Source organism: Ursus maritimus, unplaced genomic scaffold (assembly GCF_017311325.1).
Source record: "Ursus maritimus isolate PB19 unplaced genomic scaffold, ASM1731132v1 scaffold_30, whole genome shotgun sequence".
Taxonomy (NCBI): domain Eukaryota; kingdom Metazoa; phylum Chordata; class Mammalia; order Carnivora; family Ursidae; genus Ursus; species Ursus maritimus.
In genome coordinates, this window is record NW_024425564.1 from 1,894,572 (window position 1) to 1,913,516 (window position 18,945).

Here is an 18,945-nt window from a genome sequence, read left to right on the forward strand (position 1 = left end):
TTCTATCCCATCTATCCCAGCCAGTCACTGAGCCCTGCTTTAGCCCTCATCTCTTTGATCTTCGGTCTCCTGTCTCTCTCTTTCCTTCTCATTTTCTTCCTGGCCCTTCCCCTTCCTCTCTCCCTTACTCTTTGAAGTCTGGAGCCTCGGGTTTGCTGTATGGCTATGGACAAATGAACAAATCATTTCACTGCTGGGTCTCAGTTTTCACAACTGAAAAATGGGAACAATAATATCTATTTTACAGGATTGCTTTGTGAAGTAGATAAGAATAAAGTGTAGTGCAACGTAAATTGTACAGGGCCTTACAAAGATCAGAGACTAGTCATCATTTCCATTCCCTTTCAGGTTTTTGCCCTTTTGCGGACCTAGGAAATTCTTCCAATTGAAAGTTGGGATATTAACTCCAACCGGAGTGCAGATTTGCTGGTTGTTCCCGCCTTCCATGCCTAAACCAACCAATCAGAGCGTCCGGAGAGTGTCTCCGTCTCCTCACCTGGAGACTACCTCTACAATGGAGCTTGCACTTTTCTCCGTCCTTGCAGCCAGCTTTTTCTCGCCTCGCATCCCAGCTTCTGGGCCTTGGAAGGGGGGTCCTTCTTCTTCCTCGTCCCAGCCCCCCAAATCTTGACATCGCAAAAGTTGAACGACGAAGACCGGAAGTGTGCGCAGCAGCAGAGGGTCCCCACGAACCGACACCGGAAGTAGCTTTACTGCAGGATTCCGCCCGCTGCGCTATGGCGGCGATCCCCCCAGACTCCTGGCAGCCGCCCAACGTATACTTGGAGACCAGGTGAGAGGGGTCGGGCCACTGGGGCTGGGCTGGTGGAGGCGACGCGGAGCCCGGGCTTTGCCGCGGGGCTGGGTTCCCGGTGCGCTCCCCCGGGAGCACGGCCTCCTCGTGGGGGAAGCGTGTCGCGGCGGCCGTGGGGGCCCCCTGAGGGCTGAATGGGGACCGCCACCGCCCGCGTCCGAGCTCCGCACCGGCTGGCCCTGAAACCTCAGCGACAGCTGTCTGGCTGCCCTCCTCGCGCCTCGTGGTCCATTCATCCATTCATTCAACAAGCGTGTGTTGCGTCTACAAGCGGGCGACATCGGGTCTGGAATCAGGATAGAGGTGCATAAGACACACCGCCTTGCATTTAGGACCTTGCAGTGTTGTGAAAGGGGCAGACGTGTAACTACTGACGTTGTAAGTAGTTCAGTTGTATAAACAAATTACTAGGAAGGCACAGGAAGAAGCACATTTCCCCACTATCAAAGAGCAGCAGCATCGAGCACCAACCAGTTAGTGCCATGCCCCTGACGCAGTGTCTCATTTAGTTTAATCCACGTAGCAACTCAAATCATGTAGGTGTGATTCTACCTTCTCTCCCATTTTAGCAGGGGAATGCCAGAATGTACGGATTTAATGATTTGACCAAACCCGAATACCTAGTTAAAGTAGGGGAACCTCATTTGGAGCCTGGTCTGTCTGCCTCACGTGCTCGGTTCTTCAGCGCAGTTCATTCCATTCCCTTTTTGGAAAAAGTCCTAAGTGATCTTTCCAAAGTAGGACAAATAACCATAAGTAACTTCTTACTGCTACAACAGTATAAAATTAGTCATAATCGGACATTGAAATTTTTTTTCATCTGTCCTTTGCCTAGCCCTCTTGCCACATCTTCTGCCATTCCTCCATCAGTAGCCAAGGTCCAGTCCCTGGTTTTCTGTGTACTTTCTGCTCTTGGCCATGCCGTTTTCCCCCAGAGCACAGTTCTCAGGTGTTGCTTTTGCTCCCTGGTCATCTTTCCCACCGTATATGGCAAAATTCTACTTCTTCAGGCCCCAACTTGAAAGTAATTTCTGAATTCACCTGTTACCATTTTTTTTAAGTTACAAAATAAATCGAAATTTAAATCCAAGCGGTGTAGAAGTGCATAGAGTAAATGAAAGCCACCTCTTCCTGTAGAAATAGGTAACAGTTCATTGGATGACCTACATCTTTCTCTGTGAATGTATAAACATTTTTCTTTTATGTTCTGTTTCTTAAAAACAGGATCATGTGATCATACTGTATATGTTTTTTCCCCTGTAATTTGCTTTTCTTTCACTTGCTAATGTGGCTTCCCATAGTATTGATACTTTGTATTTTAGTCATTTCCTCTTTGAGGGACACTTGAAATGCCTCTTGTTTTTTGTTAGAATAAATACCCTTGTACATACTGTATCCTCAGGCACATTTGTAAGTTTTACTATAGAATACTTTGAAGTTGAAATTGCTGTCAACAGGTATGCAGTTTTCAAATTGTATGGGTATTTCCTGTTTGCCATTCCAAAAAGTTATTCCCTGTATTTAAAAAGTGTGCACCAGAATATAAGCTCCATGAGGGGAAAAGCACCTAGAACTGTGCCTTGTACAGAGTAGCTGTTAATCCATGTTGATGTTAGTAGTGTGAAGGATGAATTGCCGGTAGAAAAGCTTTTAGAAAGCTATGTTCTAGCACATACGATAGATATATCTTTATCTATATCTATCTGTATCTATATATATGTATTTATAGAGTGCTTACACTGTGCTTGGCACTAGGTATCCAGGCTATACAGAGTTGCCTCAATTTTCACATTCTTGGAGCTTAAAATCTAGGTGAGTGATGGAGTGGAGGGGAAGGCACCTGTCTAAGTCTTTTACCTTTTTGCTTCTCCTTAGCTGTACTTCAGGGGGGAAAGTGCTTGTCCCATTTGGTAGGTACAGAGATTTGAAGTAATCAGGTTTGCATTTGTTGCACCCCTCCTAAATACACACAAACTGTACCTTTTTTTTTTCCATCAGAATTTTTACAAATAGGTAATGTAGTTACATGGTTCAGAAATACAAAAGTTTAAAAAAAGATACTCATTGAGAGCCTTCCTGTTTCCCATTTATCCGTTTCTATCCCCACCCAGAAATTGATGCACATATAAATAAGTACAAATTCCTGATATGTTAGTGTCCTCCTTTAAAAAAAATTACAAATTAAGTGCAATTTTTTTTCCCAGTTTAAGGGTTGGTTATATTGGTTTCCCACGATCAGTGATTTTTTTAAATATATAAAGCTAGTTCGAATGTTTAGTTGTCCACAATGATTTTGTTTAAAAGAAGTACCAGAAGCTCCGATGTGTTTTACTCAAAGAAGTTATCTGTGTTTGTTGTGATTGTGATGTTTTCCTTTGCCGAGCATAAAATCTGATGTGTATTACAATTTCATGACTTAATAGAAGCTTGAAGATAAAGCGTCCTGGATCAATCCCATAATATTCCTGCTGCTGTGACCTTGTTCTTGACTGGAACTCTATTGCCATCTCCCCCTGCAGCATGGGAATCATCGTGCTGGAGTTATACTGGAAGCATGCTCCAAAGACCTGTAAGAATTTTGCTGAGTTGGCACGTCGAGGTTACTACAATGGCACCAAATTCCACAGGATCATCAAAGACTTCATGATCCAGGGAGGTGACCCAACAGGGACAGGTATAGTTAAGCCGACTTTGGCCAAATTTAGCAAAATAGGGAAGGCTGAGAGAGGAGCATGTGTGGAGGGGAAAAATCAAAAATTTGGTTTTGGTTTTGGACACGTTAACATTTGAAATGCTTGTCAAATCTTCAGGTAGAGATGTTGAATAAGTAAAGGGATACGAGTGTGGAGTCCACGGAAAGGTCTGGGATGGAGGTACAAATCTGGGAGTACTCATTTCGATGGGCTTTATTAGTGAAATCAGTGGCTGCTAGCATTAGTTTCAAGGCCCCTCGCTTCTCAGTCTGCACTGTCTCTCTGCTGATTCCCGCTTCTGTTTTTTTGCCTTTAAGTTTGATATATTCTCTGGCAGTCCTTTTTCTTAGTCTTGTTCTTCTTTGTCATTCTCCGTTGTTTTCTGTTTATCCTTTATGACTGGAGGCATTCAATTTTTTTTAATGTAAACGGACACATATAGAAAGTACAGTATAGGGGCGCCTGGGTGGCTCAGTTGATTGATGGTCCAACTTTCGATTTTGGCTCAGGTCATGATCTCAGCATCTTGAGATCAAGCCCTGCCTGCATGGAGTCAGCTTGAGATTCTCCCTCTCCCTCTGCCCCTCCCCCTGCTCGTGCACTCTTTTCTCAAAATAAATAAATAAATAAAATCTTTTTAAAAAATACAGTATAGGAAACTATGAAAAAGAACTCTCATAGTATACTTCCTAAATATTTTTTTTTTAAAGATTTTATCTATTTATTTGACAGAGATAGAGATAGCCAGCGAGAGAGGGAACACAAGCAGGGGGAGTGGGAGAGGAAGAAGCAGGCTCATAGCGGAGGAGCCTGATGTGGGGCTCGATCCCATAACGCCGGGATCACGCCCTGAGCCGAAGGCAGACGCTTAACCACTGTGCCACCCAGGCGCCCCACTTCCTAAATATTTTTAACCACTATTGGTGATTAATTATTCCCACAATATTCCCACTTCTTAGAAACGATTGATGTTAACTGTTGGTGGCCATTATTCTTTTCAGATACATAGTCAGAAGGATGGATGGATGGATACCTAGCTAAATGGAAATAATTTCAGGAGAATAGGCTATGTCATGCATGCTATTGTTTTTAAAACATAAAAATATATTTAATTTTGTATATATATCCAAAAAATTGATTTCCTGCTATGAAAGGTGAGGCAATTAGTACTTAAATTTCTACCCATTCCTGTTGTTTAGGAAAAACTCCATTTTGTCCGCCTTCTGTGTTGGGAAAAACCTAGTTCTTTCCTTCTGTGTTTTTCTCCTGCATGTCTCCTTTACTACTCACACAGATGACTTTACTTCTGACACTTCTGGTCACCAAATGTATGGAGGTTTACCCCCCACAAGCAATTCTGTGACACCTAGAGAGTGTCTTACTATTTAGCTCAGTTCCAACATCATCTAACCAGAGATAGCATCAGATCCCACAGGTTAAGGCCCAGTCCCACAAGATTGCTCCCTGCTCCCCACCCCACTTCAGTCCCAAGCCTAGGTTATAAGATGTTCCAATAATCCCCTCCTTGGGTTCAATCAATTTGCCAGAGCAGTTGACAACTCGTGGAAACACGTTCACCAGTTTATTAAAGGATATGGTAAAGGATACGGATGAACAACAGGATGAACAGCTGAATAAGGTGAGGTCTGGGAGGGTCCCGAGAGCAGGAGCTTCTGTCCCTGTGGAGTTTGCGTGTGTCATCCTCCTGGAAGGGATGTGTTTGCCCACCTGGAAGCTCTCTGAACCTCGTACTCTTGGGATTTTATGGAGGCTTCTTCATGTAGGCGTGATCAATTGTTACCCCCATTTCCAGCTCCCCTCCCCTCTCTGGAGAAGCAGGGGGTGGTGCGGACTGAAAATTCCAAGCTTCTAATCATGGCTGGGTCTTTCTGGTGACCGGTCCCCATCCAGGAGCCATTCAGAGCCCACCTGCCTCATTAGAACAAAAGATGCTTCTGGTGCTCTTACCACTTTGGAATTTAAAAGGGTTTTAGAAGCTCTGTTTCAGGGACAGGTCAGAGACCAAATATGAGGACAAGAGATGCTCCTAATGTTCTCGTCACTTGGAAGTTACAGGAGTTTTAGGAGCTCTGCTGTGAACCGGGGACAGGTATATAGATGCATGTAGATGTATCCGTATATACCTACACTGCCTCCCTCGCTCTCGGTTTTTGTCGTTATTTTAATTTTTCCTTGTCAGAGTACATTTTCCACTCTGTGCTGATTCCCTCAGCTACAGTATGGGTTCTGCATTTCAGAGGGTTCAGTGCCCACCACTAGGCTTTTCTGTTCCCAGGTGTTAGCAGAATTTCCTGTTGAGTGGTTTTTATTGCAAGGGCTGGGGGGGTGTTATATTTTGTAACTCAATCATATTGGAGAATTTGAAAAAGACCATGTTCTTGGTTCTACTTGGTTCTACTGTTCTTGGGCCACACTTGTCCCCTCAGATCATTTTCGACGGTTCTGCTCTGTTGCCTTCTGGTTTTAAGCGTGGCTTTGGAGACTACTGAGGCCAGATTTACTCCTTCCTTCAGCTTGGGGAAAATATTTTGATTCGTATTTTTGAATATTTCCTCTGTTACTTGCTCTGATTTTCTGTTTCAGGGAACTAGTTACTCTGTTTCATGACCTCTGCCTTCCATATCTATTGTATTTCTTTTGAGTGTGTGAGGTGATGTTTTTCTATTTTTTCCTGCATCTACTGAGATAATGACAGACCTTTACTCTGTGCCTTATTCAACTTTTAGTCATGTCCATTCTGTTCTTTACTGCTCTAATTGATCTATTAGCTCCTTACTGGTGTCATTGGACTCTCAGTCTGTCTCCTTAGCTCTGCAGTCTTTTCACCTTATTCTTTTTTTTTTTTTTAAGATTTTATTTATTTATTCGACAGAGATAGAGACAGCCAGTGAGAGCAGGAACACAAGCAGGGGGAGTGGGAGAGGAAGAAGCAGGCTCATAGCGGAGGAGCCTGACGTGGGGCTCGATCCCATAACGCTGGGATCACGCCCTGAGCCGAAGGCAGGCGCTTAACCGCTGTGCCACCCAGGCGCCCCTCACCTTATTCTGTTGATTTATTATCTTGTCTTTGAGCTCTTGTTTTATTGGATTCTTATTTCTGTTGAGGCATCTCTAGCTTGAGACAGCTGCAGAGAAGCCCTTCTTGGACTGTGTTTTCTCCCAGACTGAGTTCCTGAGGTGTGGTTTTTTTTTTCCTTACGTGCTTGCTTGCTTTTTCTCCTTTCCATTTGTCGTAATATGTGTGCATTGCTTCTGTGCCATTTCTTTTCATCTTGTCCTTGCTTAATGTCAACTCTGATGCTGTCCATACCTTTTATTTGCTCAGATACAGCATAAGTGGATTCTCTTTGTTGTTGTCCCCACCTTTGTGGGACCAGTTGTCTTCCCCATTCCAGATGTTAGGTTGTTTTCTTTCCATTCTATTCCAGCCTGATGAGGTGGTAGGAGAGCTAATGCTGAGTGCACCTTATGGGAGGGCTAGCCTCTGTTCTGTTTTCCCAGCCTCCATTAAAGTCCTGCCCATGGGTCCCTCCACCAATCAGTGGTATCCCTCTTCCCCAGCCCTAGTCCCCTGAGAATAGCTGTAGTGGAGAAGAAAGATCCTCCTACCCTTTTTATTCATTTCCTGTAGCTGGGTCTCTATAACAAGACAAATTAATGAGAGAAGAGCATACAAAGTTGTTTGCTGTAAGTTTTGTTTTGTTTTGTTTTTAAGATTTTATTTATTCGTGGGGCGCCTGGGTAGCGCAATCGTTAAAGCGTCTGCCTTCGGCTCAGGGCGTGATCCCGGCGTTGGGGGATCGAGTCCCACATCGGGCTCCTCCGCTGGGAGCCTGCTTCTTCCTCTCACTCGCCTGCTGTGTTCCCTCTCTCGCTGGCTGTCTCTCTGTCACATAAATAAATAAAATCTTTAAAAAAAAAAAAAAGATTTTATTTATTTGTGAGAGAGAGCGCGCGCGCGCATGCGTACAAGCGGGGGGGTGGGGGGGCTTGAAGGGAGAAGCAGACTCCCCACTGAGCAGGGAGCCCAAAGTGGGACCCTGGGATCATGACCTTAGCCGAAGGCAGATGCTTCACTGACGGAGCCACCCAGGTGCCCTTGTTTGCTGTAAGTTTTGATGACACCATGGCCTTGATAAAGAAATGAAGACCCAAAGAATTGGTTGTACCTGAGTGTTTTTGTGCTAGATTTGACAAGGAGTGGGAATTTGTGGGAAAATGTGATAGGACAAAGGGGGTCTAAACTAAATGTAGCAAACTGGGGGAAACAGCAAGGCCTGTTCTTTCAGATTCCTCTGGGGGTTCTTCTGTCTTAGAGATGAGATGTTCTTTTCCCCCAGGTATAGGGACAGCACCTCTCGCAAGAGGGTCTTAGGACCTACTTCAGGGGAAGTCAGAATGTCCTTCTTGTACCTGATGTTTCTCAGATTCCTTCAACTGGACATTCAGTATGCCAAAGCACCATATTTGGAGGTAGTTTGTCCTGAACCCCATCATGGCCCAGTCCTCCCCCACCCCACAAGGTGCTCGGTGCTGGTGGCCTGCCATGTTGCTCCCCAGCGCCTGTTATGGACAGGCTTCTGCCTTCAGGGCCTTCTCTTTAACTTTTTCAGGGTCACTAGCCCACCCAGCCTTCTATTGGCTTCTCAGAATGGGAGAGTATTTGTAAGAATCCTCTGGTTTACACTCCTTCTTTCCTGATTACTGCTTTTAGGGAGTGCAGGCAGAAGAATCTCTCATTTCTTTCCTTGGTGACTCTTCAGAATTTTTGTAATCTGTTTCCTTATTTGGTTGATGCTGGGAATTTGGGGCTTGGAAACAAATGGAATTTTGTGTGTTTGTTTCATTAGGTATTAGGGGAGGCAGGGGCTAATCCTGCTTCACTCCACTCTTTTTTTTTTTAAAGATCTATTTATTTTTTTAAAAGATTTTATTTATTTATTTGACAGAGAGACAGCCAGTAAGAGAGGGAACACAAGCAGGGGGAGTGGGAGAGGAAGAAGCAGGCTCCCAGCAGAGCAGGGAGCCCGACGCGGGGCTCGATCCCAGAACCCTGGGATCACGTCCTGAGCCGAAGGCAGACGCTTAACGACTGAGCCACTCAGGCTCCCCTATTTATTTATTTTAGAGAGAGCGAGCGAGCGAGCATGCGCACGTGGACGAGCGTGCGCAGGGTGGGGGAAGGGGCGGAGAGAGAGGGAGAGAAGCAGACCCCATGCTGAGCCCACAGGGCTGGATCCCAGGACCCTGAGATCATCGCCTGAGCAGAAATCGAGAGTCAGACGCTTAACTGACTGTGCCACCCAGGCGCCCTTTCACTCCACTTCTTTATAAAGTGTCCTGTAAACACTTTAATGTACTTCTTTCCTGTCTTCTTCCTCTTTCTTGTTGTTATGAAATAAAATTTTAATCCGTCGTGATGAGTGTACAAGAATTGGAAGTGAGTTGCTCATGTCGGAGCTTCCCTATATTTCTGTAATTGGTTTGCAATCCTTCATAATGTCACATTTCCATGATGCAATTTTAATGAAATTGAATCGCTCAAAAGATTTCCAAGTAATTGCATTCAGCCTCAAGTATAATGAATGATTGAGCCGGCAGGTCTGTGGTGGAAGGCAAACAAGAGTTAGGCCCTCCTGGGTCACTGATTTGAACTGCTGCTGATTAGGTAACACGTGTTTTGCCACACATCTCAGAGGAGCAGCATGAGGCATCCTGGGCTCCTCAGCAAGCCAGTGTACTATTTCTGTCCCCGACTGTCCCTCAGTCTGGTTACTCTGCAACCGTTCTTTCCATGGTCTTCCTTATACACCTTTGCCAGGTGTTTTCTCGGTTTGAATACCTTTGACTTCCTGCTGGATTTTAAACTATTTTTCCTCTTTTAAATTTCTTTTCACGTAATAACTGTATGCCGGCTTTTTTTCTTAGCTGTCTCAGTGTCTTTTTATCTGCTTCTACTAACTTCTTCCGTTTCTGTCCTCCCCGTAAGACGTGGCATCCTGTCAAGGCCTTCCTTTCGCTCTTCATGCTCTGCGCTTAGCCTCTCAGTGCTCACCAGCTGGCGTGCCTGCAGTGATTAATTACACGCTGATTAGCCTGTGCGTCACTCTCCCTCTGACTTCCTGCCTCCTCTCGGTAGCCCCAGGAACCCCTGAGATTTAACGTGTCCAAGAGCAAGCTCATTGTTGATTTTATTCATTTGATGAATATTTGCTAAGAGTCTGCTGTTCTAAGTCCTGTGAAGAGACTTCAGCATTAGAAGCCAAGGCATTTTCTTTTCTTTGCAGTGCTCCATTCTCTGCCAGGAAGCCAAGATAGTTCTTATAAGAAACAACTCGAGAGTAATAATAGAATACGCAAGTTTATGGTGGTACGCTCTGGATCAGGTATATAACAGAGGTTGGAATAATTCATAATAAGAGACAGAAGTTCAGATTTGATCTAACATCATTCTGGAACCATTTTGGGTTCCAGAGTTTCTTGAGTCTAGGATTAGAAAAATATGTGAGGAAATTTAATTCAGCAATAGTATATGGCAAGGTCACGTAACGTGGGGTGAACAGCCTGGGTTGTAGAGCCTGGTGGGCTTGGGATGCATCTTAACTTCACACGAACACTTACTCAACGTAGACAAGTTACGTAAGCTCGCTGAGCCTTCTTGGCTATAGATGTGGAGCGTGGTTTCGTTGTATGCACCTCACGGAGTTGTGAGTAGTAAATGAGCTGATGTTTGTAAAATGGTGACTACAGGCTTGACACAAAATAGCTTAAAAAGATGTCATTTATTATTTATTTTGGTTGTTAACTTATTTATATAATATGTATATAAACTTAATAATATTAAAAATAATAAAAAATAAACTTAAAAAATATAAAATATAACTTTTTTAAAAGATTTATTTATTTATTTATATGACAGGATAGAGAGACAGCCAGCGAGAGAGGGAACACAAGCAGGGGGAGTGGGAGAGGGAGAAGCAGGCTCCCAGCGGAGGAGCCTATAAAATATAACTTATTATAACTTATTTATCACCAAATGTCTTTTGGACTCCTGCCATATTGCAGGCATTGTTCTAAAAGCTGGGGAGATAGAATAGTAAATAAGAAAGCCCTTGTGAAGCTCACATTCTAGTGGGAGAGACTGTGAACAACCAAGTACATGATATACTATCAGGTCATGACAAATGATCTAGAAAAAAATACTCTATAAGCAGGGATTCTTGGCCTTGGCACTACTGACATTTTGGGCTGGATAATTCTTTGCTGTAGAGGGCTGTCTGTGCATTGTAGGAGGTTCAGCTGCATCCCTGACCTTGCCGTGCTGGATGCCAGTAGAACCCCTCAGTGTGACAACTAAAAATGTCTCCACACATCCAGTGTCCCTAAGGGGCAAAGTCCCCCTCAGTGGAGAAGGTGAGGGAGAGTGGGGGGTTAGAGTGAGGGAGGTGTTATTTTGGATAGTGTGACTAGGGAAGACCTCTCTGAGAAGGTGGCATTTGAGCAGAGTTCTGAGTAAAGTGAAGTCGTGAGCCTGAGAGTGTCAGGGGCAAGGACACTCCAGGGGGAATAGAAATCAGCGGCCTCAGACCAGGGTGTGCTTGGCAAGAAACAGCACAGACCAGGGTGGCTGGAGCGGGTGAGTGAGGGCAAGAGTGGTAGGAGGAGATGACTTTGGAGGGTAGCAGAGCACCAGGTCACGGGGTCTCATAAGTTGTCGTGAAGACTTGGGATATTGTCCTAAGCGTGATGAAATGTCACTGGAGGATTTTGAGCAGAGGACTGCCCCAGTGAGGCTTGTTTTAAAAGGAGCCCTCTGGCTTCCATTTGGGGAATCAACTGGCAGGGAAAGGAGGAGACAAGGCTGGAAGCAAGGAGGCCAATTGGAAGCTTTCGTTGTTGTCAAAGCCAGAGCTTTCTGTATTTGGACTAGAGTGATAATGGTTCTGTTCCGGTCCTAGAGTTAGACATTCAGGAGATTGTTTGGGGTAACACCTGTGAAAGTTAAACGGGCCAGGGAGCAGGGTTGGAAGGGGAGGTCTGATCTGTGAAGGGAGAGGGGGCAGAGGAGAAGGAGCCGGTAGAGAAAAGGAGGAGCCATCAGTAAGGCAGGATCTCAAGAGGGGTGACATCAGCTGTCAGATGCTGCTTGTGGAGCAGGCAAGGTGAGGCCCGAGGATTGAGCATTGGATTTAATGACGTGGTGGTCACTGGTGACCTTGCCGAGAGCCAGGTCAGTGGAGTGGTGAGGGCAAAAGTCTGAATGGAGAGCAAAAACGGTCAGAGGCAGGAAAGGAAGCCAAGACCCCCAAGCGCTGACAGCTTTTTTGAGGAGTTTTCTGTGAAGGGTTGCAGAAACATAGGGGGATGGGTACTTGGAGATGGAGCTTTGTGTTTATTTTTTAAGACAGGAAATGTTAATTTTTTTTTTTTTTTAAGATTTTATTTATTTATGTGACAGAGAGAGACAGCCAGCGAGAGAGGGAACACAGCAGGGGAGTGGGAGAGGAAGAAGCAGGCTCCCAGCGGAGGAGCCTGATGTGGGGCTCGATCCCGGAACGCCGGGATCACACCCTGAGCCGAAGGCAGACGCTCAACGACTGCGCCACCCAGGCGCCCCAATACCACTTTTTTTTTTTTTTTTTTATGCTGATAGGAATGATCCACTAGAAAGAAACTTGGATACAGGACCAGGAGGAATTATAGTTGCGAAGTTCCTTAGAGGTGATGGAATTGGTTCGATACCTGGTGGTGGGATAGTCTGGTGGGGTAGTCGTATGAACAGCATGTTCTTACAGTGTATCAATAAGGGAAGAAGGACGGTAAATGGGACATGTAGGAAGGGAAGTGGATTCAGTGGTGAGAGCCGGTGGAAGTTCTCCTCTGCCTTTTTGTCAGTGAAACAAGAAGCAGAGTTACACTCACAGAGCGGGGAGCAGTGAGGGGTGGTGGAGGTTTGCTGACAGAGGAACTGCAGTAAACCCAGGCGGGTCGGCCCCCGGGGTGAACTGTTAATCACTACCTACAGTTCGTTCTCCTAGAAGATGCCCAGGTTATCTGAGTGCACGGAAACTGTAGTGGAAAACATGAAGCAAACGCAGTTATTATCAATGATGCTGAGCTCCCTTGGACTATCTCCTAACAAGCCTGTGAGACAGAAGTACCACTGCTATTCCTGCTTTTCAGACAGGGAAACTGAGGCTTGGAGAGGGTAACTATCTTGCTTAAGGCCACACAGCCAGTAAGTGGTGGAGTTGGAAAGAAAATTTGGATCTCTCTGGCCCCAGAGGCAAGTGAGGAAGGGAGCCCTCCTAAGAACTGCAAAGCTTCTGGGAGAAACGTAGCGGATCTGGTATCTGGCATTTGCCCTGGTAATCCAACAGCAGCTGCACCAGTTAGTTCCCCCTTCTGAAGACTCTGTTACTAATAGATGTATCAATTTGGGATGCTTTTGGCTACAAGTAACAGAAAACTCCACAGCAAGGGCTTAAAGGAAGAGAGCTTTTGTTTTTCTCATGTCACAAAATGTCTGAAGGTAAGCGGTTGCAGGCATTGGTTCAGCTGCCCAGCAGAGTTGTCAGGGACCCAGGCTTACTAGGTCTTTCCATTCCATCATGGTTAGTGTGTTGGCCTTTGATCTCAAACTTGTCTTATGGTTGCAAGATGGCTGCTGCTGCTCCTGACATCACCTCTGCTTTCAAAGAAGGAAGATGGGGAAAGAGCTATGGGTGAAAGACAACAGGAGTGTGTCCCTTTTTATCAGGAAAGCTGTAGCTTTACCAGAAGCTCTGCTCAGCAGGCTTCTGTTTGTATCAGTAAGTCAGAACTGGGTCTTCTGACCACCCCTAGCTGCAAAAGGAACTGTCAGTAGCTGCCTTCCTTGTCTCTGAAGTTGAGGCAGGCCATGGAGAAGGGGCCAGAGAAGGGGTTAGAAATGCTCAGGGGACAGCTAATCTGTAGTCATATGCTCTCTTGCTAGAAGAGAGGTTTTGATTGGTTTGGTCCGTGGCCTTCTGCTGTCGGATACCCCAGGCAGAGCTTTCACCGAGGCCTCCTGATGGGTCATTGGCCCACCTGTGGCCACTTTGGGGCTGACTGTTAATCCGTGGTCCCATCAGCTGTGGCATGGAAGCAGTGGGGATAAGTAGCACCAAGTATGGTCATCTTTGTGTGAGAGACCACTCTGCATGTCTTTGGGGCCACTCCAGTTCATCGTGAGAGATTTCCACAGGCAGTGAGCAGGAAGGAGAGACATCAGAGGAGTCCTGGGGATAAGGAAAGATTTTTTTTTTTTTAAGAGTAGAAGTACAGATCATAAAAAGATGAAGGAATTTCAACTGCAAAAAATTCTGTGCATCAGAAGACCCCAAAAAGAGTGAAAAAAAGTCCACCGGAAGAAAGTATTTGCAAAAGCAGTCACTGACCAAGGATTAGTGTCCAGGATACAAATGCTAATAATATACCATTTATATATATGTATCTTTATAAATGTCAAACCACTCAGTAGATAAGTGGCTGTTTCCAGAGGCGGAAAGGTAAATAGCCAGTAAGCATGAAATTCTGCACATCTTCAGGGAAATGCAGGTTAAGACACAGGCAGGCTGATGCCTCTCAGCCTGACGAATGTTAGAAACTCTGGCTGGAGGACCTAGATCAGTAAGAGTGAGCATTGTGGGTCGGGGTGCACGTTGGGGCCACTTCCGGCAAGATATTCAAGGACGTGTAGTAATGGGGAGATACTCAAACTGTGACCCTATCTGGGAGACAGTACGAGAGTGGGTATTGCAGCATGGTTTGTAACAGCCAAAGCATGTAGAAAGGGTCCTAGATATCCCTCAGCATGAGAAAAGAGAAGATTGGTGTTGTAATCGTGTAGTGGAATGAATACTACAGAGAGCTGCATGGACCCAAATGGGTAAATATCACTTACAGAAGCGCTAATGGCAGAAGAATACAGAGTATAGTCGCATTTATATAAGCCTAAAGCCATGCAGAGCAACAGTGCGTTGTTTTAGGGATGTATACATAGGGGGTAGAAGGGAAAGTGCGTGGAAGTGACGAACTTCTGGTCACCACAGTGGTTCCCCGAGGGCAAGATGTGATTCTTTGACGCCGTCGTTAGCTGGCGGGGAGAGGGGCGTGGAGCGCAGGGGTTACAGACACGGGGGTACAGACACGGGGTCTTGGGCTGGATTTGTCACACTGTTTCCTGAGGGGGAGGTACAGTTGCTTGTCATATTCTTTGTTTCTTTTGTGTATCTGAAACACTAGGTACATAGAATAAATGTTGAAAACAAAGGACAGAAGAGGAAAAGAACTTGTAGGGTGCAGAGTTTGGAGAGCAGATCCGTGCGCGGCTTCTGCTGTATCCGCGCTGGATGAGGCACACAGCAAAGTTTTGACTGCGAAGCCCCCAATTGTCAGCTTGGTGTGTGATCGTTGGCATCTGTGTAGCCTGCTCTGCACCAGCAAACTCTTTGATCACTGCTGTCCCCCTCCCATCTCTCCCCTGTTCCACATGCCCAAAGGAATGTCTTGGTTGGAATTATTTGTCTTTCTGACATTTTGTTGCAAACCCTACTGAGCTGAATTAGGTTATGAAACCATACATATTATGTAGAAATGGTGCTGGAGAGACCCCAAACTAGTTGCAGCTGGTCCAGCTCTGCCTAGTGAGTACAGAGGGGCCTCGGTGCTCTTCCCTTCTCATCTCTTGATGACTGAAAACCCCTGGCTTCATCTCTGACTCTTGACTGGCCCATCGTTAGCCCTCTTGTTTGCAGTGCTGTTTACGTGATGGCTTTCAGTTCCTAGAGAGCGGGGGCCCTGAGGTTTCATCCTGGCGGCTTGCAGGGGTCACACTTCCAAGGCTCAGCCCAAGATGGACAGCCCACTACTGAACTTCATCCTGCACTCGCTCACTCAAGCCCCAGACTTAGGGCTGGATTCCCTCGGCCTTCTCTTTCATCTTCACCCCTAGCACTCCCACTCACCACCCCCTCCGCCCCCAACCTCAGGCAGGAACCTTGATTCCCTAGTCAGAATATATTGGTCCCGTAATTGCTGTTTAGAAGTATGCTGGCAGGTTGGAATTTTGGGAATGAATTTTTACAAAGTTTGGTAGTTGGATACTTTTCCAGAAGGATAGGTAGCCTGGGCCCGGTGGGAGATTTCCCTGAGTCTGTTAGGATTCACCCCCATTCCTCTCTGCATGAGAAGTGTTTTCTTCCAACTGAGCCATCCAGGCACCCCTTTGAAGTGTTTTCTTCCAGGGGCGCCTGGGTGGCTCAGTCGGTTAAGCGTCTTGCCTTTGGCTCAGGTCATGATCCCAGGGTCAATCTTTAAAAAAAAAAAAAAAAGAAGTATCTTCTTCCAGAACCAGGGGCTATGACAGGCTGTCTATGGTGGAACATCCTAAAAGGTAATGAATGCAAGGGATTTTCACCTGGGACGGCCTGGGGGAGGGGGACGTGGTGCTTTAACACCTAGTTTCATAGCAGGCTGTAGAAGGAAGCTAGCTCCCCGTGTCTGGGCTGTTTTCTGGCTGCCAGGCAAGCAGAGTAAGCTGATAAACGGGATGTTCACTTTGTTCTGGGCTCTTTTGTCATCTTGGAGAAACCAGAGTAGTTCAACAAGTCATATTTATTTTACTAAAGAAGTGATTAGCAGAGTTGCCTCCTATTAGGACACTTTTCCATTGGGAAACTATATTCATCTTATCATTTTGCTCTAAGAACAGAACCTGGGCGCACAGCACCACACTCTTGTGGACATAATACAGATAGCACCTGGTGGTGACGTTGCTAGCAAATCCTTCCTAATGCCACGTTTCTTCATCGTATCCTTGTGGTGCACTACCTCTCCTCTCGATGGACTCTGTCTGCTGTAATATTATTCCTTTCTGCCCCATTGCTACTTTCTACCATCTCTCTTCTCCTTAAGCTGGATATCTTTGACCAAAATGAATGTTATTTTCCTTCATTGACGTCAAGGACAGCAAATAGGTTTTAATTCTTGTGCCATCTCTGATCCGTTAAAAATGGCTGCCTGGACTTCCGAGTTGGTAGGATACAGATCAAAGCTCAGCAGGGAGGAATGCTGATTGATTAGCGATGTCTGTGACGGGCACAGGGTTAAGGCTTGGGGCCCTCCTGTCTAAAGTACTCCTAAAAAAATTAAAACTTGAGAAATCTCTTAATATATCAAATTAAAAATAGTAGTTCTCTGTAGATGGTTAGATTCTAGGGGACTTTAATGTTCTTTTGACGATGTTCTGTGCTTTCTGCATATTTGGCAGTGAACATGTGTTTCTGTAATACGCAGGACAAAACACTCTTCGTGTTATTTTGGAAACAACATCTCACCTGAATGAAAGCAGTGATTTGAGCGTGCCGTGTAGTGCTTGATCCTGCTGCTGGGCTCTGTAGTTGCGATATGCTTATTAGCAGGGGGCTAGGCATGCTCACTGCTTTTTGCTTTCTTGTACTCTGAAAAATCTTTTGACCCTGAGCCATAATTCTTGCTGTGAGCTGGAGCGTGGGACTGACGGACTGGTCTCGTGTCTTCTAATCTGCAGGTCGAGGTGGCGCGTCTATCTATGGCAAGCAGTTTGAGGATGAGCTCCATCCAGACTTGAAATTCACGGGTACGTATATGATCTGGCTGCCAGGGGCGGGGGGTGTGGATTTGGAAAGCTCACTCTTGGCTGCGATTCCGGCTGCATGCCTGACACCGTGGCAGGGTGCCATGGAGCTGCCCAGCTGCGGCGCCACAAAGAGCCCTGGTGGGTTAGGGCGAGTGACCCCTCTCCCTCCTGAGTAATTCGCAGTGCTGGTCCGAGTGTTCTGGACTCGGATTGTTTGAACGCTGCTGTTACAAACTGTAGGAAAGTGAAAGCTTCCTCAAAGATGCCAGAGACCTTGCTGGGTTTTTGTGGGGGTGTCAGGACCATGGTCCAGCGGTTAGCGGGGATCATCATGGATAGAGAAGCTGGGGAGTAGGCAAGGACTAGCACGGCGCAGTTGTTGGGGTCGGGCGGTGACGGCCTTTGTGTGAAGGCAGGGGGAAGAGTGTTCGGGTCACGTGGTTGGTGATGGAGGCCAGGATAAAGTCTGGGATGGTGGGACATGCGCCCGGCTGGAGCTTTGGGGTTATTCATACTCTTTCTTCCTCTTTCCCATCAGGGGCTGGAATTCTTGCCATGGCCAATGCAGGGCCAGACACCAACGGCAGCCAGTTTTTCGTGACCCTAGCCCCCACCCAGTGGCTCGATGGCAAGCACACCATTTTTGGCCGCGTGTGCCAGGGCATAGGAATGGTGAATCGAGTAGGAATGGTGGAAACAAACTCCCAGGACCGCCCTGTGGACGATGTGAAGATCATTAAGGCATACCCTTCCGGGTAGGCTCGCTGCTGTCTTGGGCACACCCAGATCTTCTGAAATGGCCCCGGTGAACCAGCTTCCAGATGACCTAGAATGACACGTACTTAAACTTCATTTTGGCCTTGCAAATCACAGAGCTAAGGAGACCTGGGGTCTTGGGCGAGTTAGAGATGGAAGTGTATTTTAAGAGGACGCTTCTTTTCTCTTCCCCGGTGCCTAGGTTGACAGAGCATTTGCAGAAATGCTCGTAAATGATGGTTCACAGGGAACCGCTCGTTGCAAACGAGCGTAATGCTCCTCCTTGCGCGCGTCTGTGCTGATAACACTTGGAACAAAGTGAAGCCGGCTCTGTCGCTCTGTAGCGCCTAACCAAACTTCTTCCTGCAGAGATTTATGTTCTGGCCTGCACTGCGGTCTTCGGTGGCTGACAGCCACAGAATTCAAAACCAAGTAGTGTCTATCAGCCTTCTTAACTCTGTGCACACCCTATTTCAGTCTCCTACATTTGTTCTTCCGGGAGTGTATGCATCTCTATATATATTTTCCCTCTCGAAACCAGAACATCAACACTGCTGTTTCTGACACTTAGACATCCCACGCAAAGCCACATTGAATTTTTGCCAAATGAAAAATGCATCCAACAATCAAGTTTCTAAAAAGGTGTCAAGTGGGGAATGATAATGTGTAATAATCAAGAAAGGAATTTATTAAAAGGAAGCAGAAACATTGACCATTTTTTCCCCAGGAAGGAGTAGAAATCTGTAGTGAGCCACAAGGACAGACTATGAACTCTCCTTAAAAAAGGAGTATTGTCTTAAAGGAGAGGCACCACTTAAGTTTTTTTAACCTAAGACTAGAGAAACTAGGTAAGAGATTTTATAGGTTAAGTTTTTTAAGTCTTTATGATTTTTTTACGGGGGGTGTGGGGATGGTAAGAGAAAGGAAGGGGACGCCTGTGTAATACACAGAAACTTCCCAAATAAAGTGCCGCTGATGGTTGGCATTGCTGCTCTGGTCTGCTTTTAAGTGCTGGATGA

General features: G+C 46.0%; 1 protein-coding gene across 2 annotated transcripts; it reads left to right on the forward strand.

Annotated features, from left to right (window-relative positions):
* Window positions 1–488: 488 nt before the first annotated feature.
* On the forward strand, window positions 489–18,911 carry PPIL1 (peptidylprolyl isomerase like 1). Of its 2 annotated transcripts, none has more exons than XM_040644673.1 (4): window positions 489–793; window positions 3,238–3,488; window positions 17,102–17,170; window positions 17,709–18,911. In XM_040644673.1, exons 2-4 carry the CDS (start codon window positions 3,335–3,337, stop codon window positions 17,927–17,929), a joined length of 444 nt encoding a protein of 147 aa, XP_040500607.1. In that variant the 5' UTR covers window positions 489–793; window positions 3,238–3,334; the 3' UTR covers window positions 17,930–18,911. The 2 variants fall into 2 exon arrangements, with proteins under 2 accessions (XP_040500607.1, XP_008691601.1); XM_008693379.2 differs by having other exon boundaries at window positions 490–793; window positions 3,334–3,488.
* Window positions 18,912–18,945: the final 34 nt, after the last annotated feature.

Bases quoted from the DNA above. Each gene is read 5' to 3' on its own strand.
- PPIL1 (XM_008693379.2), top strand. From the start codon at position 738: ATGGCGGCGATCCCCCCAGACTCCTGGCAGCCGCCCAACGTATACTTG. The intron at 3,489-17,101 runs GTATAGTTAAGC...TCTAATCTGCAG, and splicing joins AGGTGACCCAACAGGGACAG to GTCGAGGTGGCGCGTCTATC. The intron at 17,171-17,708 runs GTACGTATATGA...CTTTCCCATCAG, and splicing joins TCCAGACTTGAAATTCACGG to GGGCTGGAATTCTTGCCATG.